Below are 16,088 nucleotides of genomic sequence, written 5' to 3' on the forward strand. Positions count from 1 at the left end.
GTGACTCCAGTTAGTGGAGGTAAAGGTAGTGCTCTGTGATACTTCAAATATTTGTCTGATACAATCTGGTTGGGATTCAGCCTCAAGTGCTCATTAGAGAAACCCAAATTTTTAGTCTTAATTCATTTCGGTCTCATAGGTTGGGGTTACAAACTGTATATAAAAGATGGTGTTCTAAGAAACCGTCCTACTTTGGTAAATCGTCCTACCCGTATTATAATTTGACCGTGACTTCTGACTAATCCAAACCATAACCATAACCATAAGAAATATTCACAATGGGTTAAAAAATGAAGTTCATTTGGGTTTTGTGTTGTGCATATGTGCAGCGTATGTGCAGAAATGATTTGTGAGTAGGATGGATTCCCAGAACAGATGGACGTAACGTAACATCACCCATTGGTTAGCCGAATGTTTTCAGCCATCACCATCTTGGAGTTTTGAAAAGCAAGGGGTGAGTTTGACTGGGAAAACAAAGTCGCCACACTGATTGGCTGACAACCTGTGACCAGCAAATCCATGGTTTATAAAGTTTCCATCAGTGAGACTTTAAAACTAGGAACTGAGATCTCACTGAGGTCACACAGAGAGGGAGCTGGGGGCTGTTTTCCCCATTTATTAACCAGAAGTTGTTGTGCAACCAGAGCAGTCGCCCCCTGCTGGTCAGTCTGTAATTACCACTTTTATGTAGTCTGTAGTTAGCACTTGATGTGTGCTTGGATATGCTGTATATATGACATATTTCGTAAAACAGCCCTCAAAATCAAAACACCACAGGCTGCGATATCCTGGGTTTAAAACAGTAGATCCTACATTTCCCACGATGCCCCTGATGTCATCATAGGGCTTATATGTTTTTTGTTTTGTTTTGTTTTTTTTCAGGCTTGTGAAAGTTTGTGTAAAGCAAACAGTTTTTACTGACCTGTGAAACAGGTCCTTTAACTGCGGCTGTGATTCTTATGAAAACGTTAACTTGTTTACTTTAGTGAGTGCAAGCTAAGAGGTTTGTCCGGCTCATCCTTTAAGTCACACAGACATGAGGTCATAAGTGTAGCTCAGAAGCATTTTGCATTTAATTATACTTGTTTACAGTCTTTGTTTGTATCTGAGCGAATAAATAAAAAAACAAACAAACAGACTTGATTTGTTGTTTCCACGGTGGAAACAGCGGATTGTAAAAACTTGCAGTGTTTGCAGGGATTTCCTCGAAGGTGGATGTAATTATGATCGTGTTGACTGCGGGTTTGCAGATAAACAGGCGAAGGGGAGGCAGACTCATGATGAAGAGCTACCTCATCGCTCAGGCCTGCTGTGCAGCTTTGCACAGGTGTGGACTGGACTCTGTGAGACGGTGAGCTGTGCTTGTGGCCAGACGAGACGAGACCTTTAAGTACAGACCTTTGGATTTCTTCGTCACGTGACTGCTCTGTATCTACAACCTGCCTTCTCCCAGCCGGCCGTGCGCGCTCACCATTGAAAAACAAAGGTAAACATTTTCTCCAGCACCACCCGCCGCTGCCTAGCTCTACTTTACGCACTATTATCCCCGAAATTGAGCCCCATTCTCACCCCCCAGATTAAAGGCGACAGACACGAAGCGACAGGCGCGTCGCTACTCCGGAGAGAGGGACGGGGAGTTGATAGTGTGGGCCTTATCTCTGAAATAAACACTGATCGCAAAGCGAGCTCCGTCACAGGCTACAGCTGCGATTAGCCGGGGCACTTTGGGCGACATTGTTTCCGGAATGTGAGCGATTCGTGGTCGCAAACGAGAGAAAAGGAGCGACAATAGAGCAACGTGGCGGCCGGATTTGTGAAGATTACAGTCAATAAAGTGCTCTGCACAAGACTGCCTCCTAATCCCTGTGTGAAAGGGATGGGCAGTGCACCGGCTGGATCTGACTTTCTGCAGAAAGCTGGGTGGGGAATGGAGAGAGCTGTTCCTCTCTGATCCACACATGCACATTATGGTTACAGCAGGGTGTAGTGCTGCAGGTCCAACACACCGTCAGACTCTTATGATTAGTTTCAAATCAGCTTGTTTACATGAGGCCGTGAAATCAGTGCTGCTCGTGGTGCTTCTTTATTTCACTCCCCACCAGGGGCGTTTACGGGTTTTTTAGGGGTGTCACGAAGGAACGACAGGAAATCACAATACTTGGATCAGATAAAAGTAGAGAGTATTGAAAATATGGTGGATCCTCGTGCTCTTAATCAGATGGTATTTGGTGAAAAGTGGCTGCACGAGACTTTATACACGATTTTGTGTTCAATAACTGTTCAGAAAAGTGGTGAAACAGTACAGAAATATGCTTAAAATACCAAAAAGGTTAATCACTGGGTTATAATGAATGATTCATTAATGTGTGAATCACTTTAACGTTAAAGTTGGAGGTGATTTTAATCACTGCTTGAGCAGCTTTATTGCTGATTCTGTCATGTCACTTGGCATTGTAAGATTAACAGTACCAAGTCGGGTTTCTGGGTACCACTACTCTTAAGTGCGTGTTTGGGTCAGGACCGGGGGTGGGGGTCAATCACGCCCCTGTTCCCCACAGCCAGCCACACTTCCTTTTTTTTTTTTGTTTCTGTGTCTTTGTTGCAGGATGGCAGAGCCCCCCATGTCATGTGACTGTTTTGTTTCCTTGCCCCCTGGCTCTCGTGATGACCATGTGATTTTTGGAAAGAACTCAGACCGTCCTCGAGATGAGGTGCAAGAGGTGGTCCACTACCCTGCAGCCTCTCACCCTCCAGGCTCCATGCTGGAGGTAAAGCAGCGCAGGAAAAGCCGCAGCTGCTGCTGTGTTTTAAATGCACCGTCTGACATTTACATATCTGTTGGGTTCAAAACAACCTTTTTCAAGGCTGAAGTCTGAAGCAGGGATGTTGAATATTTACACACAGACTTCATGTGGAAACCTTTCCTCTTAATAATTAAAGAGAAGCAACTGTGATGAAATACTTTTTCCTGTTAGCTCAGCTAGGTCAGCGCAGCCAAGCTTCACATTAATGCAGTTTGTTTTTAATAGGAACAAGGGTCGATACTTGTGGTTGCAAAAACGTTTACAGTCCTACAGAAGTCAGTAACAACTTTCCTGATGGGTTTCTGAGCTCAGCCACTAATTTCAGGTCATACAGAGTAAAACAAATAGATTTTAGTTAAGTAGATGTTGTATATTTTGTTAATTTAAGGGGATATCTTGGGTTTATTCGTTGGTCAACAACTTGTGATCGATAACAGCCGATTAGTGTTTGGTTTCACAGGCATTATCGTCCCTCGGTTTTCACATCCCCTTTGAAACCACAGCGAAAAAACGCTCATCACTGGGTTTCAAAACTGGTCTTCAGATACCAGTGGGTAATGGCGCACTGGCTTTATCCGTCTTGTATAGTGTCTGTGCTCTGAATACATTGTTTATAGCTGTTTTCAGCTCATGAAGCAAAGTATGCATCACAGTGATCTGATGGTGTTGTGGGGTCTAATGATGTCCTTATGATAAGTTGTTGAATGCATTACTGGAAAGTAAAACATTAAAAAAAGTCCAGGTTTCTGAGAGTGTATTGCAATCCTGGTGACCCTAATGTTAAATTAGCCTTAGGATAATTTAACATGCAGGTAGAATACGAATCTTTTACCTTTTCATTATATCCTGACAATTGCTGGATATTCAAGAGCCTGACTAAATGAGTGATGATGTAAGTGAACCATATCTAATACTGGATCGTGTGCTTGTACTGCTTTTTGTCATCGTTGATCTGAATGACCCGAAACATCTGTTTCGGATTTTGGTACTAAGATATCTTTTTCCTTTTCTTCCACTGTTATACACCAATATGTGCACATTTGTAAGAAAATGTTGTTCATGCTCCACTGTTCATACCTGAAGCCACAATCCTTTTTTTTTCTTCTTTGCAATCTGCAGTGCACGTACATCCAGATCCCTCAGGTGGAGCAGACCAACGCTGTGGTCCTCAGCAAACCTGCATGGATGTGGGGAGCTGAAATGGGCGCCAGTGACAAAGGGGTCTGTATTGGGAATGAGGCAGTTTGGACCCGAGAGCCCGTCGCACCGGGAGAGGCTCTGCTGGGCATGGACCTTGTCCGGTGAGCTGCTGAAAACTTTTGATATTCCTCAGAAACTTGTATGGATTAAGAACAGGATATCAATAAATGGAAAATAATCCAGCTGCTGACTGCACCTTATTAAAGTTGGATTGCATGTATTCAGTAGAAGTACTAAGTTAATCCTCTGAGGCTTTGATCAGAAGGGTGTGTAGATTGTCACTAGCATGTTATGGCAGGTGTAGAGATGACTGTTGAAGTTACTCTGTGTAAAAATACTCAAACAGCAAAGAGAGACTCTTTAACTGAGCAGCTTTTCTCCAATGCACACTTCAGAGCAGTTAAAGTGAATTCATGGTGTGTGAAACTGATCAAACACTAGATAAATAAATAGACGAAACCTGGCACACACATAACCTAGCATGGGTTCTGATCATCAGACTGGGGCTGGAGCGTGGTGACAGTGCCCGGGCAGCACTGACGGTGATCACCAGCCTCCTGGAGCAGCATGGCCAGGGCGGGCAGTGCAGGGAGGCTCCCGAACCCTTCAGCTACCACAACACCTTCCTCCTTGTGGACCGCAGTGAGGCTTGGGTGCTGGAGACAGCCGGGAGGCTTTGGGTGGCACAGAAAGTCTCAGGTAAGGACCAAGGGTTGAAAAGACTAAAGAAGTAACAACTGTGAGCCAAAAGTTCAGGCCTCACGTTGCTCTGGCTTAAAGGGGGAGGTGCTAAAAGAGTTTGTTTCTGTGCACTCACTGCAGTATAGTGTGGTAGCCAAAAGTTACCTTATATGGATCAAAGGGATCATCCCGCTAATTTATCAGCTAATGCTAGTCAGTGTGATTAGTAAGCTACATTCACAGACTGTATGGGTCCAATGTAAGGAGACACCTATCGGGTAATTAGTGCAGTAACATACTAATAAGAACAAGAATGCTGTTCACCAGAACTGAAGTACAAATGTCTTGGTGGTCTGTACCACACAGTTGTTGCCATACTGTTGGTCAGATAATCCATTCAGGTCTCTATCAGGGCACCTGTTCATCAATCCAACCACATCCCCAATATAGGTATCCAAGTAGATGAGTTCAAAAAAAATTTCACCCCACTCAGTGTTGATATGAAGGGGTGATCATCCATAGAGCTCAAAATTACTGAATGTGCTTCATTTATAACCACATCCAGCTTTTTTTTTCCGGTTGTTATAATTGAAGCAAAGATTTTGTGTTTGAAAGCAGGTGCGATTACTTCGTAACAGTCGTAACAAGGACGAGGATGTCTTTAAAAGTTCATGGTGTGCATGCACGAACATCTCCTTAGTGATATTTTTATAAAGTGTCTTATTGCATGCTTGCTTAAAGGACTTTATTTTAGAGGGGGGAGGGGAACAATCCTGAAACCTGCTCTCGAACAGAGATACTGAACAACGGTTTCATCCTCTGAGGATGATGAATATCTATGCGTACGTCTGTCTTGACTGATTATCAGTCTGTCCTTGCCGTGCTGCTAACATGGCAGAAGTGTCTACAGGAGAGGTTAAACTCTGTGTGGTCTGTAGATTGCTTACAGACCACACAGAGGACCAGAGCTTAAACACTTAAACACACGGAGGGAAAAGGGTCTCATGCTAGACTTCCTGTTTTTTCCTCTGCTTTTAACTTTTTAACCTTATATTTTAACAGTTTGCTTTTAAAACTTGTGGGCACAGAAATTTAGTTTAAATGGAGTTCTCAGGTTTGCTCCTCTGCTGGTTTCCACAGGGATGTGTGTGCTCTGTTATTTATCCTCTGCACAGATGTGTTACAGAGTATGATGATAACAGGACCATGTTAAAGTACGGAGATGGGATTGTTATTGTCAGTCAGCTCCAGGACAATGAGACCAGCGTTGGTCTACTACTCTACTTCACTGTGCTCACAAACATGAAGCGTCATCCAGTTTGAGTCAGGAAGAAGAAGGTGTATTGACTCAAAGCTAAAACCTTTAGGAATGCCACTGCCTAATTGCTCTCGATTGGCTATTTATTAGTTCACATGAATTTATCTGCATTTGTAAACCATAACCGGTGGGCAGAAAAGTAAATCCTGATTTTTGATATCCCCTCAATGCACCAGAAAGCAGACTGAGCAGAAATCGGTGTGAAAAACGGGACGTCAGCTTTAGTTTTTTTGGGCAAACTGCTTTTAGAAAGACAAAATCATGAACTTTTAATAAGTCTGTCTTTGTGGGGTTTTTTTTGTCTCTGATGTTTTTTCTCTGGTTTCAGTGTCTATCTTTAATGAATAGAAAGAAAGTGTTTAGCTGATAGATGTGTAGCACATTAAATGTGAGTTTTAGATCCACTTTGTTAATCTAGCTTTCTTCTGATTGGCTGCCCCTCAGCTCTGTATCACATCACACAGAGCCAAGAGTAAAAAAAAACTGTTTGTGACTGTGTGTTTGCAGCGGTCTGTGTGTTTAACAAACTCAAATAAAAAATGTAAACTAGGTCCGTTCTTGTGATAAGACTGGCCTCCTGGCTGAAATCAGGTTCTAGCAGCTGAGAATGCATGTATGGGAATCCTCATGGAGTGATTTTTATCAGCTGCAATCTATCTGCTTTGTGTGAAACATACACACAAACAGAGCTTTTCTGGCTAAATAGGATTTCAGTTGATCTGGTATCTCAAATACTGACATCTACCTGCTTCTTCCAGAGGGTGTTAAGAACATCTCCAACCAGCTCACCATTGGCAGCGAGATCTCCACAGAGCACCCGGACCTGCGGAGCGTGGCCAAGGCTCAGGGCTGGTGGGACGGTGAGGGAGAATTTAACTTCTCGCATGTGTTTAGTCCCGAGAACCCGCCGGCAAGGATGGAGCTGGCCAAGCAGCGCTACAGGGGAGGCACGGAGCTGCTCCAGCAACACGATGGTAGGTACAGAGCTCGGCGGAGCGTAGAGCTGCCGAACATGACGATAACTTCTCTACAGAGACACTCAGCTCTCTGTCTGTCCTGCTTTCAGGATCAGTGACGGCAGAGGTGATGATGTCCATTCTGAGGGACAAACCCAGCGGCATCTGCATGAACTCTGGAGGTTTCTGCACCACAGGCAGCATGGTTTCCATCCTGCCCAGAGACACCGCTCTGCCCTGCATCCACTTCTTCACTGCCACCCCAGACCCATCCAGGTTTGCCACTCACTAAACTAAGAATTCCTCCACTTAATGCTACTTGAATAACCCGTTTTATCCACTATATGTTCATGGAACGATTATAATATTGTGAGACTAAAGGTCTGGAATTCCTCATAATTGTTTCTACAACTTTAGTATTAAGTACGTTTTAGAAAATTAAATGTAACAACCAGTTAATGTTTAAAAAGCATAAAATATGAATATGTGCTGACCATTAAAAAAGACATCTAAATTCCCCAAACGTCCCTCAAGGTGGTCACTTTGTGCACCTCTGGATTAATTCCAGAAGCCTGTGTGGAAGTCTAATTCTGACCATCTGTGATCTCAAACTTCCAGAGAGCAAACATCAAGTTTACTTAAACTGAGGAGTTTTTACGTAGATTTTATGCCGAGGTCTCGCAAGCATTTCGCTCAACTTTTGGATGGTCTGCTCCACAAAGCACGCCGTAATAATATTAATTAAATGAAGACGGTCCCTGAGAGTTGCCACAGTGGATGAATCTTCATGTTTGATTTGGTGCAGGTTTTATACAAGATGCCCTTCCTCACGCAACCTTCACGCTTACCCAGACTTACAACCCTCAGAGGCTGGGTTTATGTTTTCTCCTGGTCTTAAAGTAGGCCACTAATAATATTAAGTTCATTAAAGTGCACTTTTTAGATGCTGTATATTTGGACATTTTTACATGGGAGTCTGTTGAGATTGGGGACAGAATTAAGTGGCTATTAGAGGACTGCAGTTTTTGCCATTTGCATGTTCACTTTTCATTTCTCAGAGCCTGACGTTGCCCCTCACGTGTATGACAGATAGGCAAGTGGTGTGAGTGGGACTTGTAGGGGCAATAAAATAGCAGAAGAGCTGGAAACAGTTTAGAGGATGATCTTGAAAGGAAGACCAAACAAATTTAAATCTCAAGCGACAGAACTTTATGAGCTCCTCTGATATGAAAGTGTGAAAATGTTTTCTTTCCCTTCTAATCTTTAATTTTCTACCCTCTGTATCTTCTTTGGGTTGATGGGAATTTCTGAGTCTCCTCTTTCTCTTTCCTCTTTCTCTCCCTTTCTAATCCTATCACCCCGCTAGGTCTGTATTCAAGCCTTTTATCTTCTCGGACTGTCCCACCCCAGTGCCGAGGGTGGTCTCCCCACAGTTTGGCCCGGACGACCCTGCGAGGAAGCAGCCTCGCTTTCAGAGCCAGGTGGACCGCAGACATGACCTCTACAAGGCCCATCAGGTGGCGCTCAACACCATGGAGACCAACCCGGTGGGCACTGATGGATGACCTAGGTCAATGATAGTCCTGCACAGATAATGGCAGTGCATGAAGTTCCGGTTCATTGAGTAAACATTCACAGCAGGATCACTTTTTATTTATTTTCGTTAAAGAGTCGATCCGGATGAGTTGCTGCTGATAAATTACAGGCGAGTCGCACAACCCAGAGAAGACACTCCCAGTGCAGAGCCAAACACAACAGCACCTCACAGATGGTGCAGACAAGACACATGGCATCAGTGCAGACTAAACATAAACACACTACAAGTGCACATTCAAAGCCAAAGAGCAGGGTTTCAAACTGTGACACCAGAGAACTTACAAACAGTTTTTCCATTTAGACATTTTAGCTGATTTCCTGTCTGGCATTATGTGCGTGATTACAAGCTGAACCTGAAGTCAGAGGAAGGTCAGCGCCCTGTTTGGGCTGGAATTTTGGCTCGGGACAAAATGAGCATACAAAATGTATTTGTAGCTTTGCTAATGTTAGCTATCGAAAGCTGCTCATTACACCAAATAAGTGTTGCTTCCTTTTTTTACTCATGACTTCAACTTTTCTTTTGTAGTTTGAGGAAACAGTTTTTTCTCTTTAAAAAGTGACAAAGCCCGCCTTTAAAATTGGTCTGTTCCAATGCGGAAACGTTAGGACAAAGATCCAGAAGATGAAGAATTAAATGGAAATTATTCAGCGTGGATCTATTTAGTATTTGCGTATATTCTGTTATATTTAATATTAAAAATGGCCAAAGTTTCAAATTATTATCTCAGCATGTGCACAAGTAATCCTATTCTCTCTCTCTCTCTCTTTTTTTTTAACTCTTGACTCTGTATGATGTCATAGAGAGTGGATATCCCTTATATCAGCGGTCCCCAACCCCCGGGCCACAGACCGGTACCAGTCTGTGAGCTGTTTGGTACTTAGCCGCAAAAGTTGAGGCTCGGGTGTGAAATTTATGGTTTTCAGGGTTTTTATCTTTTTTTTTTAAATAGTTTTTATTATTAACTCAGTTTCTCTGGGTCTTTTCCTGTGTGAATGAATATGTTTTCTTTTCTTTTTTTGGTTTTATTTTGTTGTATTTATCCGCGGCACCATAAAGGCCGGACATAAACTGGTCCATGGTGCAAAAAAGGTTGAGCACTTATATGGTCATCAGCTCTGGCTGTGCATTTTAGTTTAGTTTTTATTGGTATCTTGCTAAAATTTTCCTAACTTCTGTTATTCTGCAAACTCTGTTGCTACCATAGTTTGGTGCTTTCTACATTTTCTCAAGTGCAGTTTTTATGAAAACTAAACAGTCGTGTCGACGTCTCAGGAAACATGTTTTTTCATACTTGTGTTAGTTTTTCCTTTCCTGTTAGTTAACTAAAGTATATTCAAACTTTTGTTTGGAAGGTAAAGCCAATCAGGAAAGTTTGGTTTAAAGGGAGGTCACCTTAATGGGGGTGGAGCTAAAATATCTTTGTTTAGCTTGTCTAAAGCCTGTTCCAGTATACGGCCCAGTATACTCTACTCTAGTAGAGTCCAACAATGAAACGGAGCAGGAAATGAGTTGTAAGGCTCCTTTTAACCAAACAAACTCTCCTTGGAGTTTACTCGCTGACCTCTCACTGGACTTCACACAGTATTCATCAGCAGTGCACCTTCCTCCACTGACTCAGAGACTCAGTTCTCTTACAATTCATTGAATATAACTTTTCTGTCACTCTTTCAATCATTGTTTGACGGTTGATTGGATGTTGGTGTAAATATTTTATCATTTCACATTTGTACAGAGCGCTGATTTATTATTTTGTTATTTTAAAATATAAATACGCCACGAGAGTGAGTACAAAGTGCATTTTGTACACCACAGTGGGATTTGGGTAAAGAAAAGCAGGTCTGTAGTTGCGGTTATTCAGACTGCATCTCCCCCCAATAGACGTGGGGTTGTACTGGATTCAGGACTGTTTTCAGCAGGATCTGACTCCTTTTTAAAATCTGACTGAAGCTTATGATGATGAAAGACGCATCAATTTAGGAGGAGAAAGTAGGGTGTCACATCAAATCAGGTTTAACAGCTTTGTATGATCTAACCTGGGTGTTACTGTTATTCTCATGGCATCTCTGTGGGTTTTCTCTCTGTTCTGTCTCAGGATGAAGGTCTAGCTGTCTACAACATTTTAAGGGACCTGGAGTCTCAGTGTCTGAGCGAGATCGCAGCCATGCTCAGCGGAGAGATACCCGGAGAGGAACTGGGGGACTTATTTTTTGATTGCGTGGACACTGAGATTAAGTTCTACCAGTGAGGAGGTGGGAGGCTGCAGGGATGTATTTAGTGTTGTATGATGTGCATGAATGAGCTTTAGGCTGGGATTATTGTCTCTTATGAATGCATACTGTCTTAATATATTCTTTTTAAACCAAATTCAACATGTATATGCAGGATGTTTTTTAAACATGCAAGACCTGCTACAAAAGGTGATTTCTTTCATGTCTGCAGACAGTTAGGTCCATAAGTACTCGGATAATGTAAAACAACCTTTGGGAATTTATCATGGAATAAGAAGAGAACAGGCTTCACTTACCATCAAATTTGCCTGTCATTCAGTTGCCAGTTACTTTTGTACCCCTGAAAATGGCGGGCTAAAAATGGCAATAGTTTTGTTAAACATGTTGAATTAAAGATAAAATTCCACACATCTTTTTTTTATTTTTTTTTTGATTTGATTGAGCATTTTTGTCTTCACATATCGATCGTTGTAATGCTCTCCTTTCTGGGCTACCAAAGAAAAGTTTTAGAGGTTTACAGATGGTGCAAAATGCAGCTGTTCGCATTTTAACTAAAACTGGAAAATTTGAGCACATTAGCCCTGTACTGAAATCCTTTCATTGGCTGCCTTGTCAGGTTCAAGCAGATTTTAAGGTCCTGCTGCTCACCTACAAGACTTTAAATGGTTTGGCACCTTCATACCTCTCTGATCTTTTGCACCTTTATGTTCGATCCCATGCTCTCCGATCTCAGGACTCTGGCCTTTTAAAAGTTCCAGAGCAAAGACTGTTGGAGAGCGTGCTTTTTCTCTTCATGCCCAATTTTTGTGGAACAACCTCCCTCAAGATATCAGGCAGGCATGCTGTGGAGGTTTTTAAAGACCCGCTTGTTCACCCTGTCCTACATGTCTTAATTCTATGCCTTTTAGTTGTTTTTTTTTTTTTTTTTTTACATTTTTATCGTTTTAAACTTTTGTTATGTTTTTAACTCGTTATTGCGTTTTTAACTTGTATTGCTATGCATCACTTTTATTTATGTATCTCTTTATTTTCAAATAGCTGTACAGCACTTTGGCTGAAAGCGCTTTAAAAATAAAGTTGTTATTATTATTATTATTATTATTATTATGTCCAAAGAAAAACTTGGAATGACCTTCAGATTAGAAATAATTATCACTGAAGACTATTTACAAGAAATTCTGGCTCCTTGAAAGTAAAATATAAACACATGAAGAGTGGCTCAGGACTTTTGCACAGTACTACATATTCAAGTTAAGAATTTTGCAATAGTTTTAATGGTAAAGTGGACACATCTTACCGTAATCATATAGTCTGCAGTGGTTAAAATGTAATTTAAGGTATTGAGATGATCATTTTTAAATCCCTTTTTTGATGAAAGACAAATTCTTTGACAGCGTCGTGAAGGTCAAACACGAACACAAAGCCTTTCATTTAGGAGGAGATATAAAAGGTCAGAGAACTCAGAGGTTGTGATTCCTACTTATTGAAATATCCTCCTGTTAAAGTGGGATTTGCTGCTTTGCTCACAGCAAAGCTAATTAAGCTCCTAACATGTGCTGTGTTTCATGGTTCTCTGTTACAGCGCCCTCAGGTGGATACTCTTTGTGCTCACAGAGTGGCAGGAGAAGGCCCTGGGACTGTTGCAGACTCCAGCGTTTCTCGTGTTGGCTTCCGCCTCACTTCCGCACCGCACATCTCTGTCCCCATTCCATCCTTAACACAGAATGTCTTAACAGCACATGTGATTGGAGCATATTTATCATCCGTGTCGCCCAGGGAGCAATGACTGCACCTCATTAGTGAGAAATATGATGTAGACTACACAGGCGCCTATGTAGAGCTGTGTGACGTTGCACAAATACTGTGAGTACGGCATTCGTTTAACTTTTTGTTTTATGTTGCAAATGAACGGGTTGTCATTTGTTTGATGGCTCCCTGTAGGGAAGGATATAATAAAGTTAATAAAGTCCTGAGTGTGTTGTGAGCTTTTTGTTCACATTTGCACTGATGGTGGGTCTGCCTGGACGGTCAGCAGGGGCTGAGCTGAAGGAGGGTTTGTTTGCACAATAAAAACTGTGTCAGCAAAGCTGCATTAACTCATAGTGAAGTGAAAACAAAGATTATATATATATATAAATGTAAATTTGTGTAACCCCCCCCCCAAACAAATCTGCAATTATAGTATGGTGATCTATCTATAATGTACTTCTCATTAAAACAAAAATGTATCGCTTTGTTCTAGCAAACTATTATTGGGATGTTGGATGCTGCATGAAATATTTTAGATATTGCAATTTAATTCAATGTTCTATTGTGAATATATAAATTCAGTGTGTGTGTGTGTGTGTGTGTGTGCAACAGTGTTTGCCACCATCTAGTGGTTGATTGGATTTACTGCAATTAAGTTCACTCCACCTTTGACAAAATAAGAGCTTGGTAACCTTGACCACCCAAAAAATATGGTAAATGGCCTGTATTTGTATAGCGCTTTTACTAGTCCCCCCTAGGGACCCCAAAGCACTTTACACACCCAGTCATCCACCCATTCACACACTGGTGGAGGCAGCTACAGTTGTAGCCACAGCTGCCCTGGGGCAGACTGACAGAAGCGAGGCTGCCATATCGCGCCATCGGCCCTTCTGGCCATCACTAGTAGGCGGTAGGTGAAGTGTCTTGCCCAAGGACACAACGACCGAGACTGTCCGAGCCAGGGCTCGAACCAGGAACCTTCTGATTATAAGGCGAACTCCCAACTCTTGAGCCACGATTGCCCCAAATCATAATTAAGTGTTATAATGAGGGTGACGTTATAAAGAGCATTAGTATAAATGAGCCTATCAGCATTATGGGTGTAAATATTTAAAGCGTTTAACCACATCTGACTGCCTTCCAGTGGTCTATTTATGCATGACAGTAACCCCATGTTTTGGTACGTTTATGAATTAATAAAACTAAAACAACCACAATGAAATTGAATAATTAGATTAAAAGATATTTTGCTTCTTTTAAAAACTGCTTTTATTACTAACGAAACTGAAAAGCAGAGGAGGAGGAAAATCTGTGCTCCGAAACATGTTTATGCAAACATATAAAACTAAAAATAATGTATGCTGTGGCGCACAAATAAAATCTTTTTGTTAATTCAATATAATGGTGCCACATGTTACTGTTATTAAATTTAAAGAATCACAACAATGATACAATTTATTTCTAGAGGACCCTATCACTGTGGAGGGGTTTGTGGGCCTCAGTGTTCAGCGTTGCAGTTCTGGGAGAAGAGAAGAGAGAAGTTCCCTAATAACAGTGGTATATATGACTTTCTCTGGGATGGAGTTACCGAGGGTCCCACCCTGCAGCAAGGCCTGGATAAGGGACTCTAAAAATAACACCTTTTGGCTGAAGGGGCCTTGCTCAGCTGAGGTAAGTCTGAATGTGCATGGGGGCCAGAGCTCCTGGAGAATGTGTCCTGACTACCTGGCCTTCTTGGATGGGGTGCTGGAAGGTGCCCCATCTGGGAACTCCTAAAGGGGCAGTCTACTCAGTCTGTATCCTGCTTTGCTATCGGACTTCTTTGACAGGTTTCCTGTAACGAATACCATGTTCAAGCATACGGGTATCCCTAAGTGCGCTTGACAACAGGACCCCTAGGTTGTGAGTTGACATATATATTTTGAGGGTGCGCCGAGAGCATCTGTCAGAGACCTCTGTCAGGGAGATCTTCTCCAGAAGAACTTTGACAGCAGGATGGCTGTAGACAATAAGTGAAAATAGTAAAAAATACTAAATGTTCCACACGTCTGCTGAGGTGACTGGAGCAGCAGCTGTAAGGTGAAAGGTGAAACAGAGGAGTGACTGGCCTTTTGATCTCCTGTGGCAGGCTGAAAGCAAAAGCAGTTCTAAAAGGTAGCTAAAGCAAAAACTCAAGTATGGGAGGAGTTTTGCGAAGCAATGGAGCAAGACTCCTTGAAGATCTTTGATGCTGCTTCCCCAGCAGATCACAGGGAAATATAATACTCTCACCACAACTGAGTGGTAGAAAGTCTCAGTGTCATTTACCTGCACACACTGAAGGGTCTCGGCTTCCCTAGGAACAGAGTTTGCTTATTCACTTTTGTGTGTCAACTTCCAGTTCAGCCCACTGTTGATGTGGATGCTTTGGTTTTGTCCTTTGGGGCATCTATGGCTCAGGAGCTAGAGTGGGAAGTATACTAATTGGAAGGTCAAGGATTCAGTCTCCTCCAGGCTGCATGTCAAAGTACCCTTGGCCAAAATGTTGAGTTAACCCCAGTATTGTAAGTGTGCATGAATTTTAGATAAGACAATATTAGATAAATGCTAGATAGAATAAAGTGTGTGATTGGGTAAACGAGGCTTGAGGCTTTGAGTGCTCAGTTAAAGTAGAAAAGCACTTTATATGGCTTAATGTAGCTGTCCTCTTCCCTGCATATGAAGTTAATCACCATCTCTCCAATCTTATCCACATTCAGAACATTCCAGACCAAAATCATCCTCTGCTCTGTCTTCCTCCTCTTCCTGCGCATTACTAACACATCTAACCACTGTAGAACTTTCATCAGAGTATTTCTGATGGTTGCATGACGAGAAGTTGTTCTGAAGCTGTGTAAGGTAAAAAGAAATGGAGACAGCACAGTCTCCTGTGGAGTTCCTGTACTGCAGATCAGCGCCCAGTCTCACATGTTGGAAAAGTCTCCTGTCCTTGTGGCTGCAGAGCTGAATCAGGGAATCAGGGGATTGTTTTTGCCTGATGTGTTGGCTGAGCAGTCACCTTGATCTCACCTTGATATTACAACAAAAAGGAATGACTTAAAGGTCCTCTCAGAAACCACACATCATCCTCTTCAACATACTGTGCTTTCACAGTATGCCAGTACGTACCCCACAATTATGTACTTATGTATACAGTGCCTCTCTGTGCCTCTGTTGTCTTGTATTTTCTGTGTAACTCAATTAAGAAAATAAAGAAAAACATTTTTTAAAAAGACAATTAAATGTGAATGTTCTTACTTTTTGACGATAATTTCTTGTGTTTAAATGTTATCAATAAAGTTGCGTTAAAAAGTAGCTGAACCCACTTCTTCATCCCCGGGGGGAGATTAGAAAAACAAACCTCCTGGAATTCAGTCAGTGCCCGTTTTTAAAATGCTGTCCGACTGTATTTAACATGTTGTGAATGTTTTTAGGAAACGTACTTACTGCTAAACATATTTTGAGCAGTTTTCCCTGGTTTCATTTACCCAAGGGAGTGTGTGTTTCCTGATTTGTAATGAAAGTGGAGTCATCCAG

At 42.0% G+C, this 16,088-nt stretch overlaps 1 protein-coding gene across 2 annotated transcripts; it reads left to right on the forward strand.

The window, feature by feature from the left end:
- The first annotated feature begins 1,197 nt into the window (after positions 1 to 1,197).
- scrn2 (secernin 2) lies at positions 1,198 to 12,757 on the forward strand. Of its 2 annotated transcripts, none has more exons than XM_084930244.1 (9): positions 1,198 to 1,486; positions 2,606 to 2,768; positions 3,924 to 4,105; positions 4,504 to 4,703; positions 6,762 to 6,977; positions 7,070 to 7,235; positions 8,326 to 8,506; positions 10,649 to 10,805; positions 12,367 to 12,757. In XM_084930244.1, the coding sequence occupies exons 2-8, from the start codon at positions 2,607 to 2,609 to the stop codon at positions 10,799 to 10,801; spliced, it is 1,260 nt and encodes a 419-aa protein (XP_084786370.1). In that variant the 5' UTR covers positions 1,198 to 1,486; position 2,606; the 3' UTR covers positions 10,802 to 10,805; positions 12,367 to 12,757. The 2 variants fall into 2 exon arrangements, with proteins under 2 accessions (XP_084786370.1, XP_084786369.1); XM_084930243.1 differs by lacking the exon at positions 1,198 to 1,486 and adding an exon at positions 1,506 to 1,920.
- The last annotated feature ends 3,331 nt before the right edge of the window (positions 12,758 to 16,088 follow it).

This window comes from Perissodus microlepis, chromosome 6 (assembly GCF_051167445.1).
Source record: "Perissodus microlepis isolate ML-2025 ecotype Zambia chromosome 6, ASM5116744v1, whole genome shotgun sequence".
NCBI classification, from domain to species: domain Eukaryota; kingdom Metazoa; phylum Chordata; class Actinopteri; order Cichliformes; family Cichlidae; genus Perissodus; species Perissodus microlepis.

What these genes read in the sequence shown, in the direction of transcription:
- scrn2 (XM_084930243.1), top strand. Translation starts at nt 1,877, where the DNA reads ATGGGCAGTGCACCGGCTGGATCTGACTTTCTGCAGAAAGCTGG. An exon ending in CTGGGCATGGACCTTGTCCG is followed by an intron (nt 4,106 to 4,503) that starts GTGAGCTGCTGA and finishes TCTGATCATCAG; the next exon opens with ACTGGGGCTGGAGCGTGGTG. An exon ending in GCCACCCCAGACCCATCCAG is followed by an intron (nt 7,236 to 8,325) that starts GTTTGCCACTCA and finishes TCACCCCGCTAG; the next exon opens with GTCTGTATTCAAGCCTTTTA.